At 37.7% G+C, this 27,094-nt stretch overlaps 1 protein-coding gene across 3 annotated transcripts in view; it reads right to left on the reverse strand.

Annotated features, from left to right (window-relative positions):
• The window catches only part of SLC1A1 (solute carrier family 1 member 1), a 108,828-nt gene that overhangs the window by 24,470 nt on the left and 57,264 nt on the right, over positions 1-27,094 (reverse strand). For all 3 annotated transcript variants that reach the window (XM_027862890.1, XM_027862891.1, XM_027862889.1), the window contains exons 3-5: positions 5,041-5,133; positions 2,486-2,600; positions 1,654-1,696 (exon numbers count right to left, since the gene is read on the reverse strand). In XM_027862890.1, the coding sequence (XP_027718691.1) occupies positions 1,654-1,696; positions 2,486-2,600; positions 5,041-5,133 (251 nt within the window). The remainder of the gene's footprint in view (positions 1-1,653; positions 1,697-2,485; positions 2,601-5,040; positions 5,134-27,094) is intronic.

Genomic DNA, 27,094 nt, shown 5'->3' on the forward strand with positions numbered 1-27,094 from the left:
TAATAGACTGATCCTAACCATTTACATTTTTTGTTAGCTATTTTTTAAAAAACAAAAAAATGGTCATGTGATTTATACTTCTATCATGGTATCTAAGCTATTAACATGTATATTGTCAATGGAGATAAATGACAGTTATGTGAGTTTTCTAAGTTGATTCAGTATGTCTGTTCTCAAAGTCAGACTTCATAGAATAAAAGAAGTGCAGAGTTGAAAATGATCTCAGCAGTTATTAAGACCAAATTCTCAACAAAAAACCTCTCTACAATATCTCTGATGAGTGGTTATCTAACCTTCATCTGAAGACTTTTGGAACTAGGGAACCCAATACTCCCTGAGGGAGACCATCTTACTTCTGAATAATTTTAATTGTTAGAAAGATTTTTTTTTAAATATTAACCCCACAATCTACCTCTAACTTTCCTTCATGGTTTTCAGTTTTGTCCTCAGTGGCCAGGCATAACAACTTACTCTTCTTCCCTGGGACAATCCTTCAAATACTTGATCACACTTGGAGTGTCTCTTCTCTCTCCTTCCCAATTCTTTTCTTCTCTAGACCAAGCTAAACCTCCCAGTTCCTTTAACTGATAGTTTAATGGTATGGTTTCCAGTTCCTTTGATATCTTGGTCACCCTTCATTTAAAAGACCTTGTGTTTCATCAAGTCTGTGGCACATTTGCACGTAAGTGAAAGAAGGACTCGAGGAGCAATTATATTAGGCATAAAACTTTACTGTAACTGAATGAGGAACATGAGAAAATTCACAAATGATCACTGTGCTGAGTTTGCTAAGAGACCTTTGGAAGAGGCACAGTTCCGTGTTCCAGAGGTCAGCATGAAGCAATGTAATTGGCCATTTTGCTGGTGAACATAGACTGTTCTGTTCACTCAATCTATGCAAATGAATGCAGCAGTACGTGTTGGGCCCAGCTGTATAAATGCAAAAATAAACAAGAGAACAAGGCTCGAAATACATGGGGTGAATGGACTGTTCAAGCAATTTCCTAAAGAAAAGCTCAGCTCTGCTAAATGGGTGAGCAGAGTGCTTGCACTGAGTGAGACACTGTTAGGAAGACTGAATCACTGGGAATACTAAGTATATGCTCTATGGTATGAGATTTCCCAACACTGGAGGAAAAGGAAGACGGGAGGGAAGAGCTAACTTGTTTGTTGTTTATCTGTATTTTATATTGTGTATTAAGTTATTATATATGTTATATATTTTTCTATATATTACTATATATGTTGTTCTTTATTTCATTGTATTTTTTCTTCAAAAAAGGAAAGCCTAAAGCTCTTCAGTGCTAAATTAAGTCCTCTAAGACTACTAGCTAGATGTCCAACTTCTTCCTCAGATCTGTTGGGAGAGAAAGAAGAAGGAGGAGGGGCATAATGTTAAGTGCTGTATCCCATTTTCTTAACTATGTGACTCATAGGGTAGAAAGGAGCTCCATTCCCGCAATTGTGGGCTGCCACTCATAGAGATCCAGAGCATGGGAGCTCCCCTGCAGTTTGAGAACATTCCAAGGGTTCTCATCCGTGGCCACATTTTGGGCTGGAATTTTGAAAGGGTTATTTCCTGGACCACACAAAATTAAATTTAATTGAGGGGAAGAGGAGGAAACCAAAGTCCAAAGTAGTCAGTGATATTACCTGCTGAAAACAGGCTTGGATGAGATTCTCGGGGAACATATTCCTGGTGGAGACATGGAACACAGAACAAGGTTATGGCAAGAAGAATTTTGTGTCTCTCTAATAAGCTGATGAAGTTTAATTAAATAATTGAAGTGGCATTTTTTAAATTTAGAACTTATACCTTTGGATTATATAGGGTCCCCTGCCCCCCACCCCATGGCACACTTTTTGATAACTCCCCCGTTTCTTATCTGAAGACTTTAGCTCTCTATTTCATTTAATTGAGTTCAACAAGCATTAATTAAGTGCCTATTATGTGCCAGGCACTGAAGATACAAAGACAAAAATGAAACAGGCCCTGTCCTAAAGGAGCTTACATTCCACTGGGTCTATTATGTGCACATGTTGCAGTATTTTCTGGATGTGTACATTCCTAAAGACAATGCAAGATCTTTGAGGTTAGGAACTGTTTATTATTTTTCTTTGTATTCCTAGTTCTTAACACAAATGCCTGACACATAGTGGGCATTTAATAAATTGAAGTTCTCCTGAATACATTTAGAAGCTACAGATATGACCTTCTTAGATCTGTTGGGGAGAGAAAGAAATGTCTGTAGAAGAGAAAAGATGGACAACTTGAGAGAAATTTACAAACTTTAGAAGCACCATTTTGGCAAATAATTTAAAGTGTCAATTATCAATGATTCTAATCTATTGCTCTCAATGGAATGGGTTCGTTCTGTGCATCATAAATCTTCAATAGGAGGCAGCTTTTGTTTGTTCATCTCCTAAATAAAATCAACAGGGAGATCTCTCCCCGACTCTTCCTTGAAGCATGGCAACCACTTACCTGATCAGGTCTAACATGGCATCCACTGTACTGACTTCAGGGGTGCTGCCTGTCCTGTCAAACTCGTCAGTTTTCTGGGACATACCAGGCTTGATGCTCACTACCAGTACGATACCTATGACCAATGATAAATTCCATATCAGAGTCAGAACATTTTAGGATGTTTGGAACTCCAGTGGGTAACTGAAACTCAAAGGGTGTCTATGTGCTGGTCCATGTGCCCTATACTGGGGCTCCAGTCGAGAAAACCACTGGGGATCTTAAACTATAAGCCAAGCTAAGAGGTGGCTTTTGAATTGACTGTCAAGAACTTACACTCCTGATTGTTAAAACAGTAGCTGCCTAAACTTTTGGTCCCGTTTAAAGGAGTAACTAGATGGCATTAATTCCATCTTTGAAAAAAGTTGAAGTGGCTTGGCTTCTATCTCCTAAATGCTTCTAGAAGCACCTGCTGATGAGACAATTCCTTTTCTCCTCCTGGCCCATGAAGCTAGATTTAGCAGGTGGGAGCATGAATCATTTTCCTTTCCAAGAAGCTCTTTCAAGAAGGTGACTTGAATTGCTTGATGTTGGCAGCAGAAAGAAAAAAAAAATGCATATCAAGTGCTATGTGAAACCTCATTAATTCAGATTGTACTAATTTTGTCTTTGGGGTGTTCAGATGCAGACTGGGCTCAAGTTTGCCTTTGCCGTGATCCTTTGATTCTCATTTCTCTTAACAATCTAAAAAAGATACTGTATTTTTGCTAAGGAAAGTAAAAGCATAACTATGTCTGTGAAGAGAAAAGATGGACAACTGGAGAGAAATTTACACACTTTGGAAGAACCATTGGCACATAATTTTATGCATCAATTATCAGTGGTTTTTATCTATTCATTAAAACAGGACTGTCTTAGAGATTTATTCACAACTACCATCTTGTTCCGCCGGGTCTCCAGGTTGATCCTCTTCTTCTGTTTCTTCACAATGGAAATCCTTATAATTTCAACATTTATTAATCTCTGTTGACAATATTTATGGTTAATGCCTAAGACCAGCACAAATATATAAATTATATAGCCACATATATTTTCATGTTTCGAAAAATAGCAAAAATATGAATGATTAGGACTTGGTATATTAAACTATCTACTAAACTAAAGTTCAAATCTCTATTTTAATATCATATATTGTTCCTCTTGAAGCTATGACAATGAGTCAAGAATTAAGTGAAGCATTCTTGATACTAAGGATATAAAGAAAAAAAGTTTATATGATATCATGGGAAATATATACACATTTAAATATATTCTAAATAAACACATGAATATAAGGTAATTGTCAGGGAGAGAAATGAGTGACTGGGTTAAGGGCAGGGAAGAGCAAAGGTCTCATGTACAAGGTGATGCTTGAGCTGAGGTTTGAAGGAAACTAGAGATTCTAAAGGTTAAAGATGAGGAGGGAACGATAAGGAGGTAGTGTGATACTACAAAACTCCAAAGGGTCTGTGCATAGATTTCATGGGGTCTGTGAACTTGGATGGGAAAAAAAACCCATCCATTTTCATTGTCACTAACCTCTTAATTGAAATTTAGCATTTCATAAAACATTATTCTGAGAAGGAGTCCACAGGTTTCATTAGACTACCAAAGGGGTCTGTGACTCAAAAAGGTAAGAATTGGAGGACCTGACTTTTTCTACCTCTAACACTTATTACTTGTGTGAAAAATTGGCAAATCAGTTCCTGCTTCCTTAGTTTCCCTTTTTGTAAAATGAGTGCTTTGGACTAGCTGGGGAGGTCCTTTTTAGCTCCAGATCTATTACTTTATGTATAAGAGTCTTCTCCCTCACTGTGTCATGGAGGTAGCTTTGGGTTCTTGAAGGTATTTATCAAAGTGCAAAGGTTTTGAGTACAGGCCAAATGATGAACTTGGATCTTGGATCTTGGACAAACTCAGCTATGTTCAGAGAATCTTGTCACTAGGATCAGACCACAGCAACTTAACGAACTGCCTCTTGAAGTGTGGGGGAGGGTTGAGTCTATACTGCTGGAGAAAGTCTTCCCACACAGATGACATCACAGACCTCTGAAATACTGAATCACAGGAGGAGTTATACTCTCCTTCTGAAACATCCCTCTCATTAAAACAGGTCCAGCTGGATGCCTCTTTGGCAACACTTTATTAATTGCCAGCTCTTGCTGCTTTATCTACACACTAGGTATTAAAATGTATTTCCCTGAAGTTATTTTATGATTATCCTCAGTTGTGCATTCAGGAGCAGATTACCTGAGCTCTTGGCTGTTCTTCCTCCTCCTTTATTTGGCTAACAGAGCATAAAATGATCACCTGATTTTTGTCCCGGCCCAGGGAAGCCCTATTGAGCAGAGCAATAACTGAAGGCCAGAAAACAATTCAATTCTTTTGGCCAAAAGATTTCCCATAGAAATACAGTCACGAGTTTTATGCTTGATAATAAAGATAAGCCCAACTCCTTTCAAGGTGTTACAAAATCATAACTGCATGAAGGAATAAAACTACATGCTATAGTTAGATATGCAAGACCAATAGTTTACCAAGAACAACAGCAATGGCCGTAGTGCAGAAATAATATACAACAGCTCGTAAACCGATTTTCCCAGAGACATTGGAATCCAGAGCAGCGACACCTGGAAATATTAAAAAAATATTTTTAGAAGTTCAGTTTCCTCATCTGTAAAATGGAGATAATAGTACTTATCTCCCAGGGTTGTTGAGATAACTGTAAAAGTGCTTAGCCCATTGCCTGGTACATAGTAGGTGCAATATAAATGTTAGCTATTATTATTGTTATCATCATCATCATCATCATCATTATTGTTATTGTAAACCTAGAGGTTTCTCTTTGGTGAAGTCTCAGTAGTTTGAAACTGGGGTTTTTGGCTACTGATGAAATGATAGATTTCTACCCCTCAAACAGCCTAGAATGCCAAGTATAGTTACTCTGGGGTAGCAAAAGCAGGGGCTGGGGTAGACAATACTTCTTTGGTATGAGAAGATACGTTTTTAGAGTCAAATGAGTGTTCAGTTTCTACAATGACTAGTTTTGCAGGGGGTATAGGACAAAATAACAACCAAATGGAGACAAGCACGTGGGGAGGTCTTGAGTTTAGTTCTCTATTTATCCCGATATTCCTAGGGGTTTAGAACCCTTTAAAGATAGAATTAGGGGGCAGCTAGGTGGCTAGGTGGCACAGTGGATAGAGCACTGGCCCTGGAGTGAGGGGTTCAAATCTGACCTCAGACACTTAATAGCTGTGTGACCCTGGGTAAGTCACTTAACTCTGATTGCTTCCCCCCCAAAAAAGATGGAATTAGGACACAGTACCATGACGTGATGGAAAAAGAAAAAGTCGGATAACCTGGGTTTGAATTCTACCTGTGTTGATTGCTTTCTGGATGACTTTGGGTAAGTCACTCTATTCTTGCCATATCTCAGTTTCCTCATTTGTCAAATTGAGGAATTAGACTAATCCCTAGGGTTTCTTCTGCAAGCGACATTTATGAACCACCTAAGACTAGATTCCTTAAAATAAAAAAGACCCACATTCATATAGGGAGATGCAAGATGGGTATCATGTGGATTTTCTCTGCCTAGCACGGGGCGTGGCACACAGTGAATGCTTAATGAGCCTTTGTTGATTGGTTGATTGCTTGTGTATTTCTTTTTTTTTTTTGGTGAGGCAATTGGGGTTAAGTGACTTGTCCAAGGTCACACAGCTCGAATGTGTCAAGTGTTTGGTCTGAGGCCAGATTTAAACTCAGGTCCTCCTGACTTCAGGGCCCGTGCTCTATCCACTGCGCCACCTAGCTGCCCCTGCTTGAGTATTTTAAAGCCATTAATATGAACAGTTTTGAGGAATACAAAGAAATATGGAAAGACCTTTATGAAATAATGCAAAATGAAAAAACGGCAGAAACACTTGTAGAAAGGAGTATGCCAGAAGAAGGATCATATGAGGAAATGAGAAAGGATGGACAAAGCATCCTAATGGAGATTAGAAGAAGGGATTGTAAAGAGTTATATTTTAAACAATGAAAGTAGTTGATTTAAATATAAACTGTTTCTTAGAAAGTAAAATCTTTTTATATTGAAACTTCATGTTGTTTCTGACAAAAATATTTAATTTTTTAATTAAAAAAGAAAACTAGCAAAAATATGATTTGACCTGTTATGATCTATTTGTAAACCTTTTCTTAAAATAACTTAAAATATATTTTTCTCAAATTATTCTATAATTAGATGTTAGGAACCAAAACAAAAAAGAGTTATGCTTTAATGGGGTGTCTAGGTGGTGCAGTGGCTAGAACACCAGGCTTGGAGTCATCTCTGTGAATTCAAATCCAGCCTCAGACATGTACTAGCTGTGTGACCCTGGGCAAGTCTCTTAACCCTGTTTGCCTCAGTTTCCTCATCTGTAAAATGAGCTGGAGAAGAAAATGACAAACTCCTCCAGTATTTTTGCCAAGAAAACCCCAAATGGGATCATGAAGAGTTGGACATGATTGAAAATGACTAAATAACAATATGCTTTAATAGTTATCCTTATCAATAATGATGCAATTGAGCTTTATAACTCTACTCTTTTACACCAGCATCCCTGATTTCCCCAATATGAAAAACTATACAAATTACATCCTTTGTAAGGACTTAATAGCTACTCTTCAAATATTGTTATGTCCTCCCTTCAACCCTGCCCTCCTTTTCCCAAATCATCACTTTACAGCCAATCTGATGGCAGGCCCTCTAAACTTAGCTACATTGGTCCTTGGAAAACAGGCACACAATATGAAATTAGGACTTGAAGTTTTTCTGTCTTGATAGAACCCGAATTAATACTCCTTGTCAGAGCCTTCAAAAACTCAAGACTATCCCCTTGCCACGATGAGGAATCTAGGACTTTATGCATTTATTTTTGCCATTTACAAATGAGATAATATTTTAAGGTACTTAGCACAATGCCTGGCCCATAGTAGGTGCCTAATAAATGGGCATTCCCTCTTTTTTTAAAACCAAAGTAGTAAGACCTTTGTTAACTTGACTCTTACTTGTTGCATGTAGTGATTGGCTTTGCACTCACTCCTCTCCTGTGAGGCCAGCTGTACTCCCCTCAGAATTCTAAGGGTACCCCTGAGGGGTTTAGGGTATCTTTCTCTAATGTTTCTGACTCATGCTATTGGAATTAACTACAGTTGTAGAGGGCTAATACTGATGAGACACATTGCTGGATATGTTTGTTTCATACCAGTCTCGTTTATTTTATTTGGAAAGAATTTGAAGTTCATGTCTTGGCCAGATTGTTCCTGGACAGGAGGTATGGAATCCTTCTTCTGAAAACCCCATGCTAATTTCCAAAGCACACGACTACATGACATTTATTGAACTCCAGCAGCAAAGAAAATCCACCCTGACTTGCTGCTCTAGGAAGTAACTGTTTAAGCCATTTCCACCCTAAAATCCTATTAAGATGCATTAAAGCACTCTATTGCCAGTCATGGCCTAGAGCAGAAGTACAGGCATTGGTCTATTGCCAAATCGTTAAAACAAATTTTGAAATATTAACATATGCCCCAAACAATCATGCACATGGATTGAATTTGCTCTGATGGGAACATATGAAATCCTATACCACTGGAGGTAAATCTTGGGACTTAAAAAGTACAAGAGGCACAATTCTCTAATTCTCCTTTCATCCTATCCACTGTAAGTACCTTAACTGATGTTGAATTGCTTAATTTGGAAAACAGCATTTAAAGAATTAAAGCACTGAAGATTATAAATATTCAGTTATTGTTTCTGCACAGGCTTTTTGGAATTCTGTTGAACAAATGCTCTTTTGCACTTTTTCTTTTGGAGGGGGAGAGGTCTACTATTATTATAGCTGTTTATTAAAGCATGATCTTAATCCTTTCAAATAGTGCAGATTGATTTCATGATGATATTTGATGTGGACAGACCTTTTTCAGGACAGCTTGCTATCATGGTGTGATTTCCTATATATGATCCAGTCTTCCTTTCTCCTCCTCTACAGCTGTAGGCCCTACAAAGTGTCCCTCTGCTATTCCTATCCAAGCTGACTACATGTCATAATCTGGCCTGTATCATTGACCATGTTTCTCCTATATGAAGGCAGCTAGGTGGTATAGTAGATAGAGAGTTGGGTCTGGAGTAAGGAAGACTTGAGTTCAAATCTAGTCTCTGATACTTAAATAGCTGTTTCACCCTGGGCAAGTCATATCACCTCTGTTTGCCTTAGTTTCCTAGCTGTAAAATGAGGATAATAATAGCACCTACCTTCCACAATAGTTGTGAGGATCAAATGAAATATTTACAAAGCACAATATCTGGCACATAATAAGCACCATATAAGTGTTTATTATTATTATTATTTAAATTGCCAGGCAGATATCTTTTGACAGGCCATAGATCTCAAAGAAGCCCTTTTGTGGGACAGTTAACATCATCTTGTCCACAAACAGAAGCATCTGGAGGAGTTCGTCATCTGGAAGGAATTCTTCTATTTGGACTTATCAAAGAACGTTGTCCATGACAAATGGTCAGGAATGAATTAGCAGAGCAACACTTCTGTTGTTATGTTGTTATGAATTTCTTCCACTGCATCCTTGATAAGTTGTCATTCAACCTTTGTTGGAAGATCTTTAATGATGGAGGCTCTCATTACTTAATGAAGAAGTCTTATTATCGTAGGGAATGGGTATACTTTGTAGTCAGTCTTTTTACGTGTTATCCCACCAAACGTATTTCTATTGCCATATGAATGACCTTTTTTTTTTTTGAGCATACCATTCCATGATTTAGAGCCATTGTTGTTGTTCATCCTTTGTTCTCGAAGAGAACCAATGACATCAGCAGGGTGACGTCTTGACTGGCAAGTAAATTGGATTTAAGTGAGGTAGGACTATGCAAAGTTGTCAGTCTCACTTTCTCCTCCAGTGTCATCAGAGTTCAGTGGCAAGACATAGGTCAGGACAGCTGGCAATGGACCAGGATGCAGTAGGAGACCTTGGCCTTTTTAAGCTAAGGTCTTCCCTATGTCTCAGTTTCTCTGAGGCAACACCCATTCAGTAGTTAAAGGATAGGTAAGAATTGAAGTAAAAGATGGCCTAGTTTGTCTTCACAAAAGAATCAGTCAGGGAATGGAAGACCCTCAGAGTTTCAGATTCAGAGCCATATGACATAACTAGAATATTGGTGTTAGAATCCTCTGGTTCAGTTGATACGGTACCCAATCAGGGCAACTCCAAACTAACCTATTTGAATAAGCTGCTGATGCAAAAAAAAATGGACAAAAGATCCATCAACATGGACTATCACTATTTCCTATGGAAGCTTAATCAACATAAAGCAATTACCAAAATAAGGAGGCCAGAAGAGCATAGAAAATGGGTGTACTGGAACCAACTTGAACCAGTTCTAGCAATTTTTAAATTTTCAGTATGAATATTTATATTTCAGAAACTGGCCAGTGCTACAAATCAGGGCTTGATTAACTGTTTTGTTAATTCTCTAAGATTGTGATTTCTAAGAAAGTGATGGAAAAAATGTTAATAATGTAGATTAAATTTAAAAGTGTGTCATGCATTTCTGGAGAGCCAGTTGTTAAACGTTTATCAGCATGCCCCAGCTAGAATACACCTTAGTAAGTAAACACTTATTCTCTTTGCCAAAAGGAGAGACGTGCTAGTCAAGAGCAACACCTCTTTAGATTATACATACACATGTGCACGCAAATGTCTATGTATGAGTATATATATATATATATATATATACACACACACACATGTATGTTGTTCAGTCATTTCAGTTGTGTACGGGTCTTCATGACTCCATTTGGAGTTTTCTTGGCAAAGATCCTGGAGTGGTTTGCCATTTCCTTCTCCAGCTTGTTTTACAGATGAGGAAACTGAGGCAAATAAGGTTAGGTGACTTGTCCAGGGTCACACAGCTCGAAAGTATCTGAGACTGGATTTTTAACTCAGGAAGATGATCCTTTCTGACTCCAGGTTCAGCATTCTATCCACTATGCCACCTACCTGCCCCATACATGTATGTACGTATACATATAAGAACTAGCTTTTATATGGCTCTTGAAGGTTTGCAAAGCACTTCACATGTATTACATTCTGTACTAACCTATCTATGAACATGCTAAATCCTTCTAGGATGTTCTGAGGGCAGTAACTATCTCATTTATATCAGGTACCCAACAGAGTGCCTAACATAATAAATTCTTATTTATCATGGTGTTTATTAAATGCTTTACTTGGTTGAGTATAAACTCCTCGAGAGTAGAAACCATGTCCTATTTGTCTTAGACCCCAGAGCATAGCAGAGGATTCTACTGGCAGTTGGTGCTAATACATATTTGTTGAATTAAAATGCTATTCCTGGGGTGCACGTAATAAAGCTTGTGGGGTTTCAGAGCAGTTCTGGGGTGACAGCAATGGTAACTAATAATAACACTCCTTTATATGGCATTTTAAGTTTGCATTGTTGGTTAGAAGGGACATTTTACGTTTTATGGAGGAGAAAATTAGGCTCAGAAACATTGTGACTTAGCCAAGACACAGCTAGTGGGGATATGAATCCAGGGCTCTTCACTACAAGTATTGGGTTCTTGACATGCTGTCACTTGGAGAAGGTTTCATGAAAAAGGCAGCATTGGAGGTAGACCTTGAAGGATGGGGAGGTTTTGAAGGTGGCCCTTGAAGGAGGGGAAGGATTTGGACAGGTATTAAACCCAAGGCTAGTCCATAAAACTATGGATGATTCTGAAATATGGGATTTGGCCAGAATGAATACCTGAAGAATCCATAATTTTGTTAATGTAGAGAATTCCTCGTGCAAAAACGCCTCCCACTCACCCATATCACAACCCTGTCTTAGGATATAAGTTTAAGGGAGCTGCCTGAGGCCCGTAGAGATTATGTGATTTGTTCTGACCCAGTAAATGATAGAATTTGAACTCATCACCCTGACTCTAAGTGTCATACTCTACCTCCTGTACAAAATGGGCCAGAGGAGAAGAACAAAACCTGAGCAGTGTGCCTCAGACTATGGGATATCTAGAAACCTTTTTACCTTAGTAACCTTTACACTTGACTTCTGATTTCTGACAGAGCCGGATCTGACGGGCTGAAACTCTGGATGCTGGCTGGAAATACACAACCTGAACTTTGAGTGAGACTGCTCCAAAGGAAGCAGATGCTGTGAGCTAAACAATAGCAGGCTTAAAAAAATAAACACCTGAAGGCACATGGGTCTTCCAAGAGCTCTCTGACTTAAGCTACCACCCACTGATCTTTCCAAAAAATTATTTTTCACCATATCCCCTTCACTCAGAGCAGCAGCATTAAAGGTCTTAAGTCCTGGAATTAATCATTGCATTCATTAATCACCTTTGGTTCTGGTATTTGTCTCTGAAGGCCACTGATTTTGGAATTATGAATGGATATATCCTGGTAATAAAGGATTAATTATTATTATTGTTTTAAATGTAGACTATTTCCAAATCTATGTTGCAGATTCTATCCTCTTTTCTGAGCTGCATTCAATTCAAGACATTTTGAAGAGGACAATGGATTGGGGAGTTAGGTGACTTAGGTTCTAGTTTCATTTGGGTCACTAAAACATCTTGAATGAATGAAAAAAAAAGCAGCATTTATTAAATGCTTATTGTGTACTATGAGCACCATGCCGTGAGTGGGGATATAAATACAGAAGTGAGACAAGCCCTGTTTTGGCTGTGATGATTTGGACAAGTCACTCCAGAGGGTGCAATGGGAAAGAGTCTCAGACTTGGAGTGGGAAGGCCTGATTTCAAATCATAGTTCTGTTTGTTAGTAGCAATGCTGCCTTGGGCCAATCACTTAAGCTTTCTGACCCTCAGTTCTATCATCTGAAAGTGAGAGATTGGACTAAATTATCTCTAAGATCCCTTTCATCTCTATTATTGGACTATGTGGCCTCTGGTATTTCTTCCAGCTCAAAATCCGTGACCCTTTCTCTTACGCCTCTTTCTGTCTTCTCCAGAATATAGCCTAGGAACTAATATGTGACCATAATAGTGAGCAATTACATGGAACCTTAAGGAAAGTAAAGTTCTGCGCATACATTGTCTAATGTGATGCTCAAAGCAACCCTGTGAGGGGGATTCTCCATTTTACAGATGCAGAAACTGAAGTTGAGAGGTTTAGTGACTTGCCTATGGTGACTTTGATAATTTGTACATATATATGAATGTATATACGTGTCTCTGTGTGTGTGTGTGTGTGTGTGTGTGTGTGTGTGTATGTGTGTGTAATAGGACCTCAGTATGTATTTGTAAATTCACTGTTGGCACATAGAGGGCTTGTCTAAGACGTATCTGAGGCTGGATCTGAACTCAGGTCTTCCTGACTTGAGGTCCAGTGCTGTACCACCTAACTGCCTCCATCTCATTTGGTCCTTATTTGATCCTCATGACAACCCTGTGGAGTAGGTGTGATTATTATTTCTATTTTATGGATAGGGAAGCAGTGGCTGGGGGAGGTTAAGTGATTTGCCCAGGATCACACAGCTAGTAAGTATCTGAAACAGAATCTGAACTCAGGTCTTCTTGACCCCTTTGGCAGCTAGGTGGTGCAGTGGATAGAGTGCCAGGCCTGAAATCAGGAAGACTTATCTTCCTGAGTTCAAATCTAGCCTCAAATACTTATTAGATGTGTGACCCTTGGCACTCAGCACTGTGACCTGAACATTAAAAGAATGAAATCAAGCCGAGTGTAACAGGAATCAGTCACTAATAATTGTTCCAAACATGTAACAGAAACAGAAAATAATTCACATCAGCAGAACTGGCATGTCTATTGTAGCCAGGGGGTCCTCAGGTGTGATTTTGCTGTGTTGTGCATCTCCACCTCAAGGCAAAGTTGAACTATGAAATAAATAGGATAACTCAAATCATCTTTTTTTCTTTCTGTGAAATCTTCTCAGGTTTTTCCTTTTACTAAAATGAGAAGCTGAATCACATTCCCCAGCAAATGAAAAGGTCACCAGATCTCCTATCCTATTAGTCCAGAATGAAGGCAGTTTTCCCAGAATCTCAGGCCTGCCTAGGTGACCCTGCCAGATTCACTCAAACCTGGGCAGGAATCCCCTGTCAGCTGGCCACTTACAGGCTCTGTGCAAAGACCCCCAGTGGTAGGAAACACACTACTTGACAGGAGGCACCAATTCAGGTTTTGTAGCCTTCTAATTGTTAGGGTATCTTCACAATGAGTAGGAAAAAAAAACTCCAAACTACTTTTTTTTTTCTTCTGAAGAATGCACTTAACTTCATATTCTACCCTCTGGAACCAAGCAGAACAAACACAATTCTCTCTCATGTGACAGCCCTCCAAATATTTAAAAATTATAATCATGTTCCCACTAATAACAAGTCTTTTCTTCTCCAGACTAAACATTTCCAGTTCAAACAAGCCTCCTATGAAATATTTGGAGTCCTTATCCTCGTGTATCTAAGACTTTCAGATTATTAATTTATTATTAATGACAGCATTTATGTAGGGCTTTAAGGTTTGCAAAGAGCTTTACATACATTATCTCATTTGATGCTCACAACAACCCTCTGAGGTATTATTATCCCATTTCACAGATGAGGAACCTGAGGTGGGGAGAAGAAGAAAAGGGGTGATAGGAAGTGGGTCCTGCCCAGAACACTTTCATGTTGTATATTTTATTAAAAATTTTTTTTTTAATCAGTGTCTTAGGTTTTTCTGTTATTCTTCTGGTCTTACTATCTTAAAATCCCTAATTTCCTTTGAAGTTCAGCTCAGGTGTCACTTTCTACGTGAAAGTTTTCCTGATCCTTCCAGTTGCTAGTACCTCTCCTTAAATTATCTTTGTTTATGTATTGACTTTATATGTTGTATACACATAAGTCTGTAAAAGCACATGTGCACATATATGAATATGTGCATATATGCATGTGTTGGTATATATTTAGGCATATATATACATAAACACATGCGTGTTGTTTCCTCTGATAGAATGTAAGCTCCTTAAGGACAGGAACTATTTCTTACCAGTAAGTCAGTCAATTAACTGTCAATCAACTAGCTTTCAAGTGCCTCCTCTGCCAGGCACTGTGCTAAGCACTTTTCTTTATATCCCTAGCACCTAACATAATGCCTGGCACACAGTAGGCATTTAACAAATATTTGCTGATAATTGCTTGATTGTCCTCATGGATATGAATTTTGGACTCTTAAAGACTATCTTCTAAGGAGCAAGACCTCAAACTGACAAATAACAGATTCTTGAAGTCAATTCAGCAATCAACAAACATTTATTAAGGAACTACCATGTGCCAGGCAGAGAGCTAGGCACTAGGGATAAAAAGATGAAAAAAAAGGGAACAATTCCTGCCTTCAGGTAACTGACGGTCTATCAGGGGTGTCAAATATAAAACCAAAATGAGCCTTGGAAGTTTTCTTCCTCTTGTTTGAGGCCCTCCTGGCTGGATTTCAAAGGAGTCAAACATTTCTGTGCTGTGCCTGGTGGCAGCATCGGTGGTTTCAGTCCAATTGTCTGAGAATATTTGAGATAATTTTCTGTTTTCCTTTTCAACTTTAGAGAAATGTTTAAAGCAGCTTACTGCTTAACCAAAGCACATGGAAACCATCAGAAGCATCCCAGAGATTTTCAGAAGCTTGTCATTTTTAGCTCCAAAGTCCATATAATGCTCTGGCACCAACAGTCAAGTTCCAGACACAGTGAGACTTAGCCTATGCCTACTGATTACATGCTCCACAACCCAGTGATTACCCCAGCATCCATCTCCATAGCCTTCGCTGATAACCAATAATGGGGATAATAACACCTTCCCTTCACACAGCTTTTCGGGGTTAGCCAAGAGCAATCACATACATTATCTCATCGGGTTCTCACAACAACCTGGTGAGGCAGGATGGAAGGTCTGACTATTCTTGTTTTAATAATGATGCCAATGCCATCTTGCCAATGCCAGTCTTCTCTTGGTGGTGCTAGAGGGATGGTATGACTCATGGAGTACCATGATTTCAGGAGAATCAAGATGGTGGGCGAGTCAAAGGTCAAAGGGACAAGGCACAGTGGGCATCAGGAGGCTATAGCATGTAGCTAACGATGGCTCGTACACAAGAAGGGGCATAAGACACAGCCATGACATGTGTGGCAGGAGAAAAGGAGGCACATCCAAGGTCATGTAGATAAATGGATGTTGCTGTGGCTGCTGCTGAGAAAATAAGAGAAGTGTGCCACAGTGGATAGATAGCCGACTTTGAATTCAAGCCCTGCCTTTGCCACATGCTGGCTGTGTGGTTCTGGGCAAGTCACTTAATTCCTTAGTATGTATGTACATGTATGTGTTGTTGTTCAGTCATTTCAGTCATCTCTGACCCCTTGTGATCCCATCTGGGGTTTTCTTGGCAAAAATACTGAAGTGGTTTGCAATTTCCTTCTCCAGATCATTTTACAGATGAGGAACGAAGGCAAACAGGGTGAAGTGACTTGCCCAGGGTCACACAGCTAGTAAGTGTATGAAGTTGGATTTGAAATCAGGAAGATAAGTCTTCCTGATTCCAACCCCAGTGCTCTATTCACTGTATCACCTGACTGCCCATGTGCATGAGCACACACACATGTATATGTGCACACACAACCCTATAGGTATATAAGAAATGTATATATACATGCTTATATATGCATGTGTATATTAGAGATCATTAAGTCAATCCCCTCTGTTTTGCAAATGAGGAAACTGAGGCAGAGAGAAGACAAGTGACTTTCCCAAGGCCAAACAGGCAGTACTAAGATTTAAACCCAGCTCGTTTAACTTAAGCTGTAGGGCTTATTCTACTATACCTGATGTTGTCTTTCAAGAAAATGGGAAATGGTATTGGGATTAGCAAATTTACCTTGTGGCATGACTGTCTTCTGCCTCACTTTTTTGCTTCCTCTATTGTCCCTGTCCCTAGGACTATCTTTTGCATGTATTATTGTGATGTAAGAGTATGTTCCCTATTGAAAGATTGAAGCTCTTTATGTAGTCCCTTTGCTGGTTCTTTGGAGGAAAGGCAAATTAATATCATAACTCCTCTTGATTCGGAGGTTGTGCTGGCACTAACCACTTATTTTTTGATGAACTCGGGGAAAGGCTTAAATCATTGGTGCAAAACTGGTTAGGCCTCCTCACTTTTTACACTCGGAAACAATTTAGGGCAAGCTATTTTAATTCTAGGCTAGAGAAGACAAAGCAGAGGAATGCAAGGCAGCTAAGCCTAGTCTTTGGAACTGGAAGGGACCTTAGACATCACCTATTCCACCTCCCTCATTTCATAGATGAAGAAACTGAGGCAAAGAGAGAGAAAGGGACTTGCTAAATGTCATATGAGCAGAAACTGTCAGAGCCATAATTCAAACCCAAAGAGTTGGAGGGGGGCTTGAGCAACTGATGCTGGAAGGGATGCCAATCCATGTCATGACTCCAAATCCAAAATTCTTTCCACTACAACACACTGAATCTCATATAGGCAGAGACCATTGACTATAGATGGTGGAAAGTGGATAGGAAGACTCATTTGGTATCAGACACATTGAAGAAGCATGTCCAACACTGCCTTAATTTGTTTGGTTATTTATAATCCACATCTTTAATGTGAAATAACATCCTTTTGTCCATCATACAGATTACAATATAATGAGATCATAGGAGTTAGAGCTAGAAGGGAACATAGAGATAATTGAGCCCAATTCCTTGATTTTAGAGATAAGGAAACTGAGGCTTAGAGAGGGGAAATAAATTGCTTGAGATCACAAGAGGGTAATCTTTGAAACTGGAATTAGAATTCACGTCTTCTGGGACCCCTAGTCCAATTCCCTCATTTTAAACAAGTTTCCACACAGTATAAAGTATGTAGCACACCACCAGCATTTCTAAAACAAACATTTAATATTCTTATCATTGGAAGTTAATTGCAAATGATATTTAGATGCTATACACGTTTATAATCAGTTTGTTTAAATATGTACTTAGACATGCATATATCAACTATTGGTTATCCAATCCAATGGAGGCACTCATTAGTATGGATAATAGAAAACCATGGATAACCTGATTATATAGATCCCCAGGCATTGGGGATGGGTCTGTAGCTTCCCACCTTTGGTGGGATAGGATAGTTCCAAGACTATATAACTACATGGGGGGACGGCAGTTATATGTGGATGGATGAATATACCCTTTACTCTACAGACTATTTTTTTTAAGAAACCCAACTCTTTTTTTTGCACTTAATAGTATTTTACATTTTGCAATTACGTGTAAAGATAGTTTTCAATATTCATTTTTGTAAGATTTTGAGTTGCAAATTTTTCTCCCTCCTTACATTCCCTCCTCCATCCCCAAGATAGCAAGCTATCTGATATAGGTTATACATGTACAATCATGTTAGTCATATTTCTACATTAGTCCTGTTGTTAAAAAAAAACCAGAATCAAAACAAAAGGGAAAAGCCACGAGAAAGAAAAAAGAAAAAAAGCGAAAATAGTATGCTTCAATCTGCATTCAGACTCCATAGTTCTTACTCTAGATGTGGATAGCATTTTCCATCACTAGTCTTTTGAAATTGTCTTGGATCGTTGCATTGCTGAGAAGATCTAAGTCTAACATAGTTGATCATTGCGCAATGTTGCTGTTACTATGTATGATATTCTCCTGAATCTGCCCACTTCACTCAGCATTAGTTCATGTAAGTCTTTCCAGGTTTTTCTGAAACTATCCTGCTCATCATTTCCTATAGAACAATAATATTCCATTACATTCATATATCACAACTTGTTTAGCCATTCCCTAACTGATGGGCATTCCCTCAATTTCCAATTCTTTGCCAGCACAAAAAGAGCTGCTATAAATATTTTTTGTACATGTGGGTCCTTTTCCCTTTCTTATGATCCCTTTGGGATACAGACCTAGTGGTGGTATTGCTGGATCAAAGGGTATACACAGTTTTATGGCCCTTAGGGCATAGTTCTAGATTGCTTTCTAGAATGATTGGATCAATTTACAACTCCACCAATAATGCATTAGTGTTCCAATTTTCCCACATCTTCTCCAACATTTATCATTTTCCTGTTTTGTCATGTTAGCCAATCTGATAGGTGTGAGGTGGTACCTTAGAGTTGTTTTAATTTGCATTTCTCTAATAAGTAGTAATTTAGAGTATTTTTTCACATGACTATAGATAGCTTTAATTTCTTCATCTGAAAACTGCTTGTTTGTATCCTTTGACCATTTATCAATTGGGGAATGACATGTATTCTTATAAATTTGACTCAGTTCTCTTAATAGTTGAGAAATGAAGTTTTTATCAGAAACACTAGCTGTAAAAATTGTTTCCTAGCCTTTTGCTTTCCTACCAATCTTGGTTGATTGGTTTTGTTTGTGCAAAACCTTTTTCATTTAATATAATCATAATTATCCATTTTGCATCTCATAATGTTATCTATCTCTTGTTTGGTCATAAATTCTTCCCTTTTCCATAGATCTGACAGGTAAATTATTCCTTGCTCTCCTAGTTGGCTTGTGGTATCACCCTTTATGTCTTAATCATGTACCCTTTTGATCTTATTTTGGTATACAATGTAAGATGTTGGTCTATGCCTAGTTTCTGCCATACCATTTTCCAGTTTTCTCAGTAGTTTTTGTCAAATAATGAGTTCTTATCCCAGAACCTGTAGGCTCGAGGCTAGGTCCTTGGGTGTAGCCTTTTGACAGAGTCCAAGCTTTGCAGAACAAATCCTCTTATTAAGGGGATTTGTTCTGTGAAGTTTAGGTTCAATCAAAGGGCCACACTAGAGGACCTAGAGGGCCACACGTGTCCTTGAGGCTGCAGGTTTCCCACCCTTGTGCCAGAAGCTATAGTCTTTGGGTTTATCAAAGAGTAGATTACTATAGTCGTTGACTGCTGTGTCTTGTGTACCTAACTTATTCCACTGATCCCACTCTATTTCTTAGTCCATACCAAATAGTTTTGATAATTTGCCACTTAATAATAAAGTTTCAGATATGGTACAGCTAGGCCACCTTCCTTTACAATTTTTTTGGGGTTAATTCCCTTGATATTCTTGAACTTTTGTTCTTCCAGATGAATCTTGTTATTTTTTCTAGCTCTAGCTCTATAAAATGTTTTTGGTAGTTTGATTGGTATGGCACTGAATAAGTAAATTAATTTAGGTAGAATTATCACTTTTATGATATTAGCTTAGCCTGTCTATGAGCAATTGATATATTTCCAATTGTTTACATTTGACTTTATTTGCGTGAAAAGTGTTTTTTAATTGTGTTCACGTGGTTCCTGGGTTTGTCTTGGTAGGTAGACTCTCAAACATTTTATATTGTCTATAGCTATTTTAAATAGAATGTCTCTTCCTATCTTGCTGCTGGGCGTTATTGGTAATATATAGAAATGCTGATGATTTATGTGGGTTTATTTTATATCCTGCAACTTTGCTAAAGTTGTTGATTGTTTCAAGGAATTTGTTAGTCGATTATGTAGGATTATCTAGAATTCTCTAAGTATGCCATCATATCATCTGCCAAGAGTGATAGGTTTATTTCCACATTGCCTATTCTAATTCCTTCAGTTTCTTTTTCTACTTTTTTTTTTAGTTTTCTATTCTACTCCTATTGCTAATGCTAACATTTCTAGTATAATATTGAATAACTGAGTTGATAATGGGCATCCTGATCTTATTGAGAATACTTCCAGCTTATCCCCCATTGCATATAATGTTTGCTGCTGGTTTTGGATAGACACTGCTTATTATTTTAAGAAAAATTTCATTTATTCCTATGATCTTTAATGTTTTTAATAGGAATGGGTGATGCATTTTGTCAAAAGCTTTTTCTGAGATAATCATATGATTTGTTAGTTTTGTTACTGATATGGTTAACTATGCTGATAGTTTTTCTAATATTGAACCAGTCCTGCATTCTTGGTATAAATCTCACCTGGTCATAGTGTATTATCCTCATGATAAATTGCTGTGATTTTTTTGCTAATATTTTATTTAAAAATTTTTTGCATCAATATTCACTAGGGAAATTGGTCTATACTTTTCTTTGTCTGTTTTGACTCTTCCTGATTTAGGTAACAGCACCATATTTGTGTCATAAAAGGAATTTGGTAGTACTCCTTCTTCGCCTATTTTTCCAAATAGTTTATATAGTATTGGGATTGTTCTTTAAATATTTGTTAGAATTTACCTGCAAATCCATCTGGCCCTGGAGATTTTTTCTTACAGAGTTCATTGATGGCTTGTTCAATTTCTTTTTCTAAAATGGCATGAAGTATTTTATTTCCTCTCCTGTTAATCTGTGCAATTTATATTTTTATAAATATTCATCAATTTCACTTAGATTATCAGATTTATTGGCATAGAGTTGGGCAAAATAGCTCCTAGTTATTGTTTTAATTTCCTCTTCATTGGTGGTGAAGACACCCTTTTTATTTTTGATATTGGTTATTTGGTTTTCTTCTTTTTTAAATCAAATTAACCAAAATTTTATCTATTTTATTGTTTTTTTTTAATAAAACCAGCTCTGTTTTATTTATTAGTTCAATAGTTTTCTTACTTTCAATTTTATTAATCTCTCTTTTGATTTTCAGAACTTCTGATTTGGCATTTAATTGGGGATTTTTAATTTTTTTCTAGCTTTTTAAGTTTCATGCTAAACTTACTGATCTCCTCTTTCTCTACTTTATTCATATAAGTATTTAGAGACATAAAATCTCCCCTAAGAACTGCTTTGACTGCATCCTATAAGTTTTGGTATGTTGACTCATTATTATCATTCTCTTTGATGAAATTATTGATTGTTTCAATGATTTGTTGTTTGACCCACTCATTTTTTTTTGTGTGAGGCAATCAGGGTCAAGTGACTTGCCCAGGGTCACACAGCTAGTAAATGTCAAGTGTCTGAGGTCGGATTTTAATTCAGGTCCTCCTGACTCCAAGGCCAGAGCTTTATACACTGTACCACCTAGTTGCCCCAACCCATTCATTCTTTAGGATTAGATTTAGTTTCCAATTAATTTTTAGTCTATCTTTCCATGGTCCTTTATTACATGTAATTATTATTATCTCATGGTTTGTAAAGCATGCATTTAATATTTTTGCCTTTCTGCACTGTGAAGTTTTTATGCCCTAATGCATGTCAGTTTTTGCATGGTTTGTAAAGCATGCATTTAATATTTTTGCCTTTCTGCACTGTGAAGTTTTTATGCCCTAATGCATGTCAGTTTTTGACATGTACCAATGAAAAAAAGACATTCTTTTCTACCCTCATTCAGTTTTTTCCAGAGGTCTATCATATGTAACTTTTCTAAAATTCTATTCACCTCCTTAACTTCTTTCTTATTTATTGTATAGTTAGATTTATCTAGTTTTGAAAGGGGGAGGTTGGAGTCCTCACTAGTATAGTTTTGCTATTTATTCCTGTAACTCACTTAACTGCTATACCACTTGTTGCATATATGTTTAGTACTGATATTGATATCACTTCATTGTTTGTGGTACCTTTTTAGCAAGATATAGTTTCCTTCATTTTCTCTTTTAATTATTTCTGTTTTTGCTTTTGCTTTGTCTGAGATCAGGATTGCTACTTTTGCTTTTTTTTTTTTACTTCAGCTGAAGCATAATATATTCTTTTCAGACTTTTACCTTTACTCTCTGTTTATTTCTCTGCTTCAAAACATGTTTCATGTAAACAACATATTGTAGGATTCTGGTTTTTCTTCCATTCTGCTATATTCTGTTTTATGGGAGAGTTCATCCCATTCCAATTCACAGTTATGATTATTAACAGTTTATTTATCTCCAACCTATTTCCTCTGTCCCATTTATATTTTTTTTCTCCTTTCATCCTGTCCTTCCTCACCAGTTTTTTGCTTCTGACCACCACCTCTTTCAATCTGTCCTCCCTTCTGTCATCCTTCCTTTTCTTTTCCCTTTCCCTTCCTACTTCCCTATAGGGTAATATAAATTTCTATACCCAACTGAATGTGTTTGTTATTCCCTCTTTGAGCCAAATCTGATGAAAGTAAGGTTCAAACAATGCTTACCCCCTCTCTTCTTTCTATCTCCTCTAATAGGTCATTTATGTGATGTATTTTACCCTATTCTGCCTTCCCCTTTCCTCTTCTCCCAGTACAATCCTTTTTTTCACCCCTTAATTTTTTTCTATCATTACATCAAAATCAACTTATACCAACACTCTCTGTCTACATGTACTCCTTCTAGGTGCCCTAATATTGATACAGTTCTTAAGAATTACAAATATCAACTTCCAGTGTAGGGATATAAATAGTTTAATCTTATTGAATAACATGTTTTTTTCTGTCTTATTTACCTTTTCATGCTTTTCTTCAATCTTGTATTTGAAGATTTAATTTTCTGTTCAGCTCTGGTCTGTTCATCAGGTAAGTTTGGAAGTCCCCTATTTCATTGAATGTTCATCTTCTTTTCCCCTGAAGATTATGCTAAATTTTGCTGGGTAGTTGATTCTTGGTTGTAATCCAAGCTCCTTTGCCTTTTGGAATATTATATTCAAAGCTTCCTGATCCTTTAATGTAGAAACTGCTAAGTCCTGTGTATCCTGATTGTGGTTCCTTGATATTTGAATTGTTTCTTTCTGGTTGCCTGTGGTATTTTTTCCTTGACCTGATAATTCTGGAATTTGGCTGGAATATTCCTTGGAGTTTTCATTTTGGGATCTCTTTCAGGAGGCAATCAGTAGATTCTTTCAATGACTATTTTCCCTCTGGTTTTAGGATATCAGGGCAGTTTTCCTTGATAATTTCTAGAAAGATGTTGTCCAAGCTCTTTTCTTTTCTTTTCTTTTTTTTCTTTTCTTTTCTTTTCTTTTCTTTTCTTTTTTTTCTTTTCTTTTCTTTTCTTTTCTTTTCTTTTCTTTTCTTTTCTTTTCTTTTCTTTTCTTTTCTTTTCTTTCTTCTTCTTTTTTTTTTGCTTATGGCTTTCAGGTAATCCAGTAATTCTTAAATTATTCCTCCTGGATCTATTTTTCAGGTCAGTTGTTTTTCCAATGAGGTATTTTACATTTTCTTCTATTTTTTTCATTCTTTTGATTTTGTTTTACTGATTCTTTTTTTTTAAATTTCAAAAAATTTTTTAGGCAATTGGGGTTAAGTGACTTGCCCAGGGTCACACAGCTAGTAAGTGTCAAGTGTTTGGTCTGAGGCCAGATTTGAATTCAGGTCCTCCTGACTTCAGGGCCGGTGCTCTATCCACTGCACCACCTAGCTGCCCTAGTTTTATTGATTCTTGATAGCTCATAGTTTTCAGTTTCCACTTGCCTAATTTTAATTTTCAAGGAATTATTTTCTTCAGTTAGCATTTGTACTTCCTTTTCCATTTGGTCAATTCTACTTTTAAAGGAGTTTTTTTCTTTAGTGGATTTTTTTTCCCATTTGGCCAATTCTCTTTTTTGAGGAGTTGTTTTCTTTAGTCAATTTTTGTGCTCCCTTTTCCAGGCTGTTGACTTTTTTTTTTCATAATTCTGCATAACTCTCATTTCTTTTGCCAATTTTTCTTCTACCTCTCTTACTTGATTTTAAGATCTTTTTTAAGCTCTTCCAAGAAGCCTTTTTGGGTTTGAGACCAAATCATATTCCCCTTTGAGGCTTCACATATAGCCATTTTGACATTGTTGTCCTCTTCTGAGTTTGTGTTTTGCTGTTCCCTGTCACCATAGTAGCTTTCTATGACCAGGGCTTTATATTTTTTTCTTTGCCCATTTTTAAAAGTTGAGCTCTCGTCCTAGGGTACAGGGGGTACTGATCCAGTGTCTTGTGCTGGAGGCCAGGGGCCTGACCACTGGACCTCAGATGCTTGTGGCTTGCCCGCTGTGCTGGGGTGGCCTGGCCTAGTTGCACCTATTATACTGAGGTTCTTGGACTGGCAATTTGCCTTCTGCACCGGGGCTGGAGGCCTCAGAGCTGGCCTGCTATGCTACTAGCCTGCTAGGCCAAGACTGAAGCCTTGGTTACTGATCTGTGCTGTGGCTAAGGGCCTCCTGCTTGCCTGGACACACCATCTGTGCTGTGCTGTGTTCCCTTTTTATTCAAGTGAGATAGACCTTTCCTGAAGTTCTTCTTAGTTATCTTAAGCTGGAAAATTGTTTCACTCCATCTTTTTGTGGGTTCTGTTGCTCCAGGATCCATTTAGAGGTTTGGTTTAATGTTGTTTCCAAGGGAAAATGGGGAGAGATCAGGCAACTTCCTGGCTTCCTTCCCCCATCTTGGCTCTGCCCCTACCATTCTTTCTAAATAAAATGCCTTTCTTATTCCTAAAAATGTATGTCCCTCAGCAACCTGACTTTCAACATTACTACTTCCAGAAAACTAGGTGGTACAGTGGATAGAGCACTAGGCTTGGTGTCAAGAAGACCTGAATCTGCCAGATCCAGCTTCAGTTACTTACTAGCTGTGTGACCCTAGGCAAATCACTTAACTCAGTTTGCCTCAGTTCCCCCATCTGTAAAATGAGAAAGAAATGTCAAACCACTCCAGCATCTCTGCCAAGAAAACCCCAAATGGGATCATGAAGAGTTGGACACAACTGAAACAATTAAATAACAACAACCTGCCCTGGTAAATAACAATGGTAGAGACAGGACCTATGATTTCATTGGTCTAGGAAACTACAAAAATGAAGAAACTACTTCTCTCAATGCAGTTCTGCCTAGCACCCAAGACTGGTACTCTATCTACTATAGTACTGTCTTACATGGTTAATACTACTATTACTATTACTACTACTACTACTACTACTAGTACTACTACTACTACTACTACTACCACCACCACCACCACCCCCATTATGATCACCACTACTACTACTACCACTATTACATATAAATGGTTAGACAGATAGAGCCCCAGAGAGAGCAAGAGAGAGAGAGCATCCTGAGGGCGGCAAGGAACCTTGAGTTATATCATCATCTGGATATTTGACCTAAAGAGGAGAAGATTTAGGTGAGGCATGAGAGTTATCTTTAACATTTGAAGGCTGCCATATGGAAGAGGTATTAGGTTTGTCTTGCTTGGCCCTGGAGGGAAGAGCTAGAACACATCATGCGGAAGTTTCAGAGAGATAGCTTTTGGCTCAATGTAAGGAAAAATTTTCTAACAATTAGAAGCGTTCCACTTTTTAATATCTTGGGAGGTATGAGTTAGATTGGATGGCCTCTGAGGTTCTTTCCAACTCTGACATTGTGACTGTATGACTTAATCAATGATGCAGAGAAGTATCAGAGGTGGGTTTCGAATCCGTGTTACTCCAGACTCCAAAGCTATTGCTCTGTCCACTATGTTTTATTGCCTCTTTAGTTCTATACAACTTTGGTCATGTCTTTAATTTATATTCTTTCATTTTCTTTATAATGGCAGTACATTGTACACTGTAATGTCTTCCCTACTAAGTAGCAGGCATCTTGAGAAAAGAGACCCAATCTTCTTTTTCTTAGTATGGTGCCTGGAACACATTAGGCACTTAATAAATGCTTGTTTCTCCTTCCTTCCTTCTTTCCCTCCCTCCCTCTCTCCCTCCCTCCCTCCTTCCTTCTTTCCTTCCTTCCTTCTTTCTTTCTTTCTTTCTTTCTTTCTTTCTTTCTTTCTTTCTTTCTTTCTTTCTTTCTTTCTTTCTTTCTTTCTTTCTTTCTTTCTTTCTTCCTTCCTTCCTTCCTTCTTTCCTTCCTTTTCTTTCCTCCCTCCCTCCCTCCTTTCCTTCATATCTATATAATATTTCATAGAGAGCTCTGTACACAACGGGTACTCAAAGAACACTTATTAACATTTACAAATAAGCTGTCAAGAATTTTAATTTCTTCCTAGAAATGATTAGCTCTGAGAAAGAAGAGCGAGACATTTGACAAAAAATTGCCCAACCAAGTATGGCATAGGAAGAAGAAACAGAAGAAAAACTTCTCACTCCTGGGCTTTTCAAGAACCACTCTGCTCAAGAATTTTCCAAGTCAATCAGTAACTTATGGGAATGCAGGGAGTGTGCTGGAGCCAGCTTGCATAGGTTTGAAAGAGCCAATGGCTAAATTTTCAGTGTGAGCATTTACACCTTGGAAATCAGCAAAGCTACAAGTAGGGCTTGATTTGCTTTATTGTTTATTGTCTTGACTTAAGAAAGTGATGGAGGAATGTTAATAATTTGAATTTACCTTAAAATATGAAGTACAAACATTTTCCCACATAGAACTGCTTTTTAAACATTTACCAGCACAGCCTTGAATACCAGTAACTATCTGGAACTAATTGACAGCATTATATTTTGTACAGATAAATGATTTTATAGTATCAACATACCACAAGATGGTGGAACTTGTAGGACTGATTCAGTATATTCAATCTAAATGGTTCTTATGGGTCCTTTTGGCTCTAATATCCCATGCTTTTATGCCATTAATGTTGTCTTAGTCTGTATATTCCTAGAAACCAGAGCTTACATCTAATATATAC

This window comes from Vombatus ursinus, unplaced genomic scaffold, assembly GCF_900497805.2.
Source record: "Vombatus ursinus unplaced genomic scaffold, bare-nosed wombat genome assembly UNPS02014770.1, whole genome shotgun sequence".
Lineage (NCBI taxonomy): Eukaryota > Metazoa > Chordata > Mammalia > Diprotodontia > Vombatidae > Vombatus > Vombatus ursinus.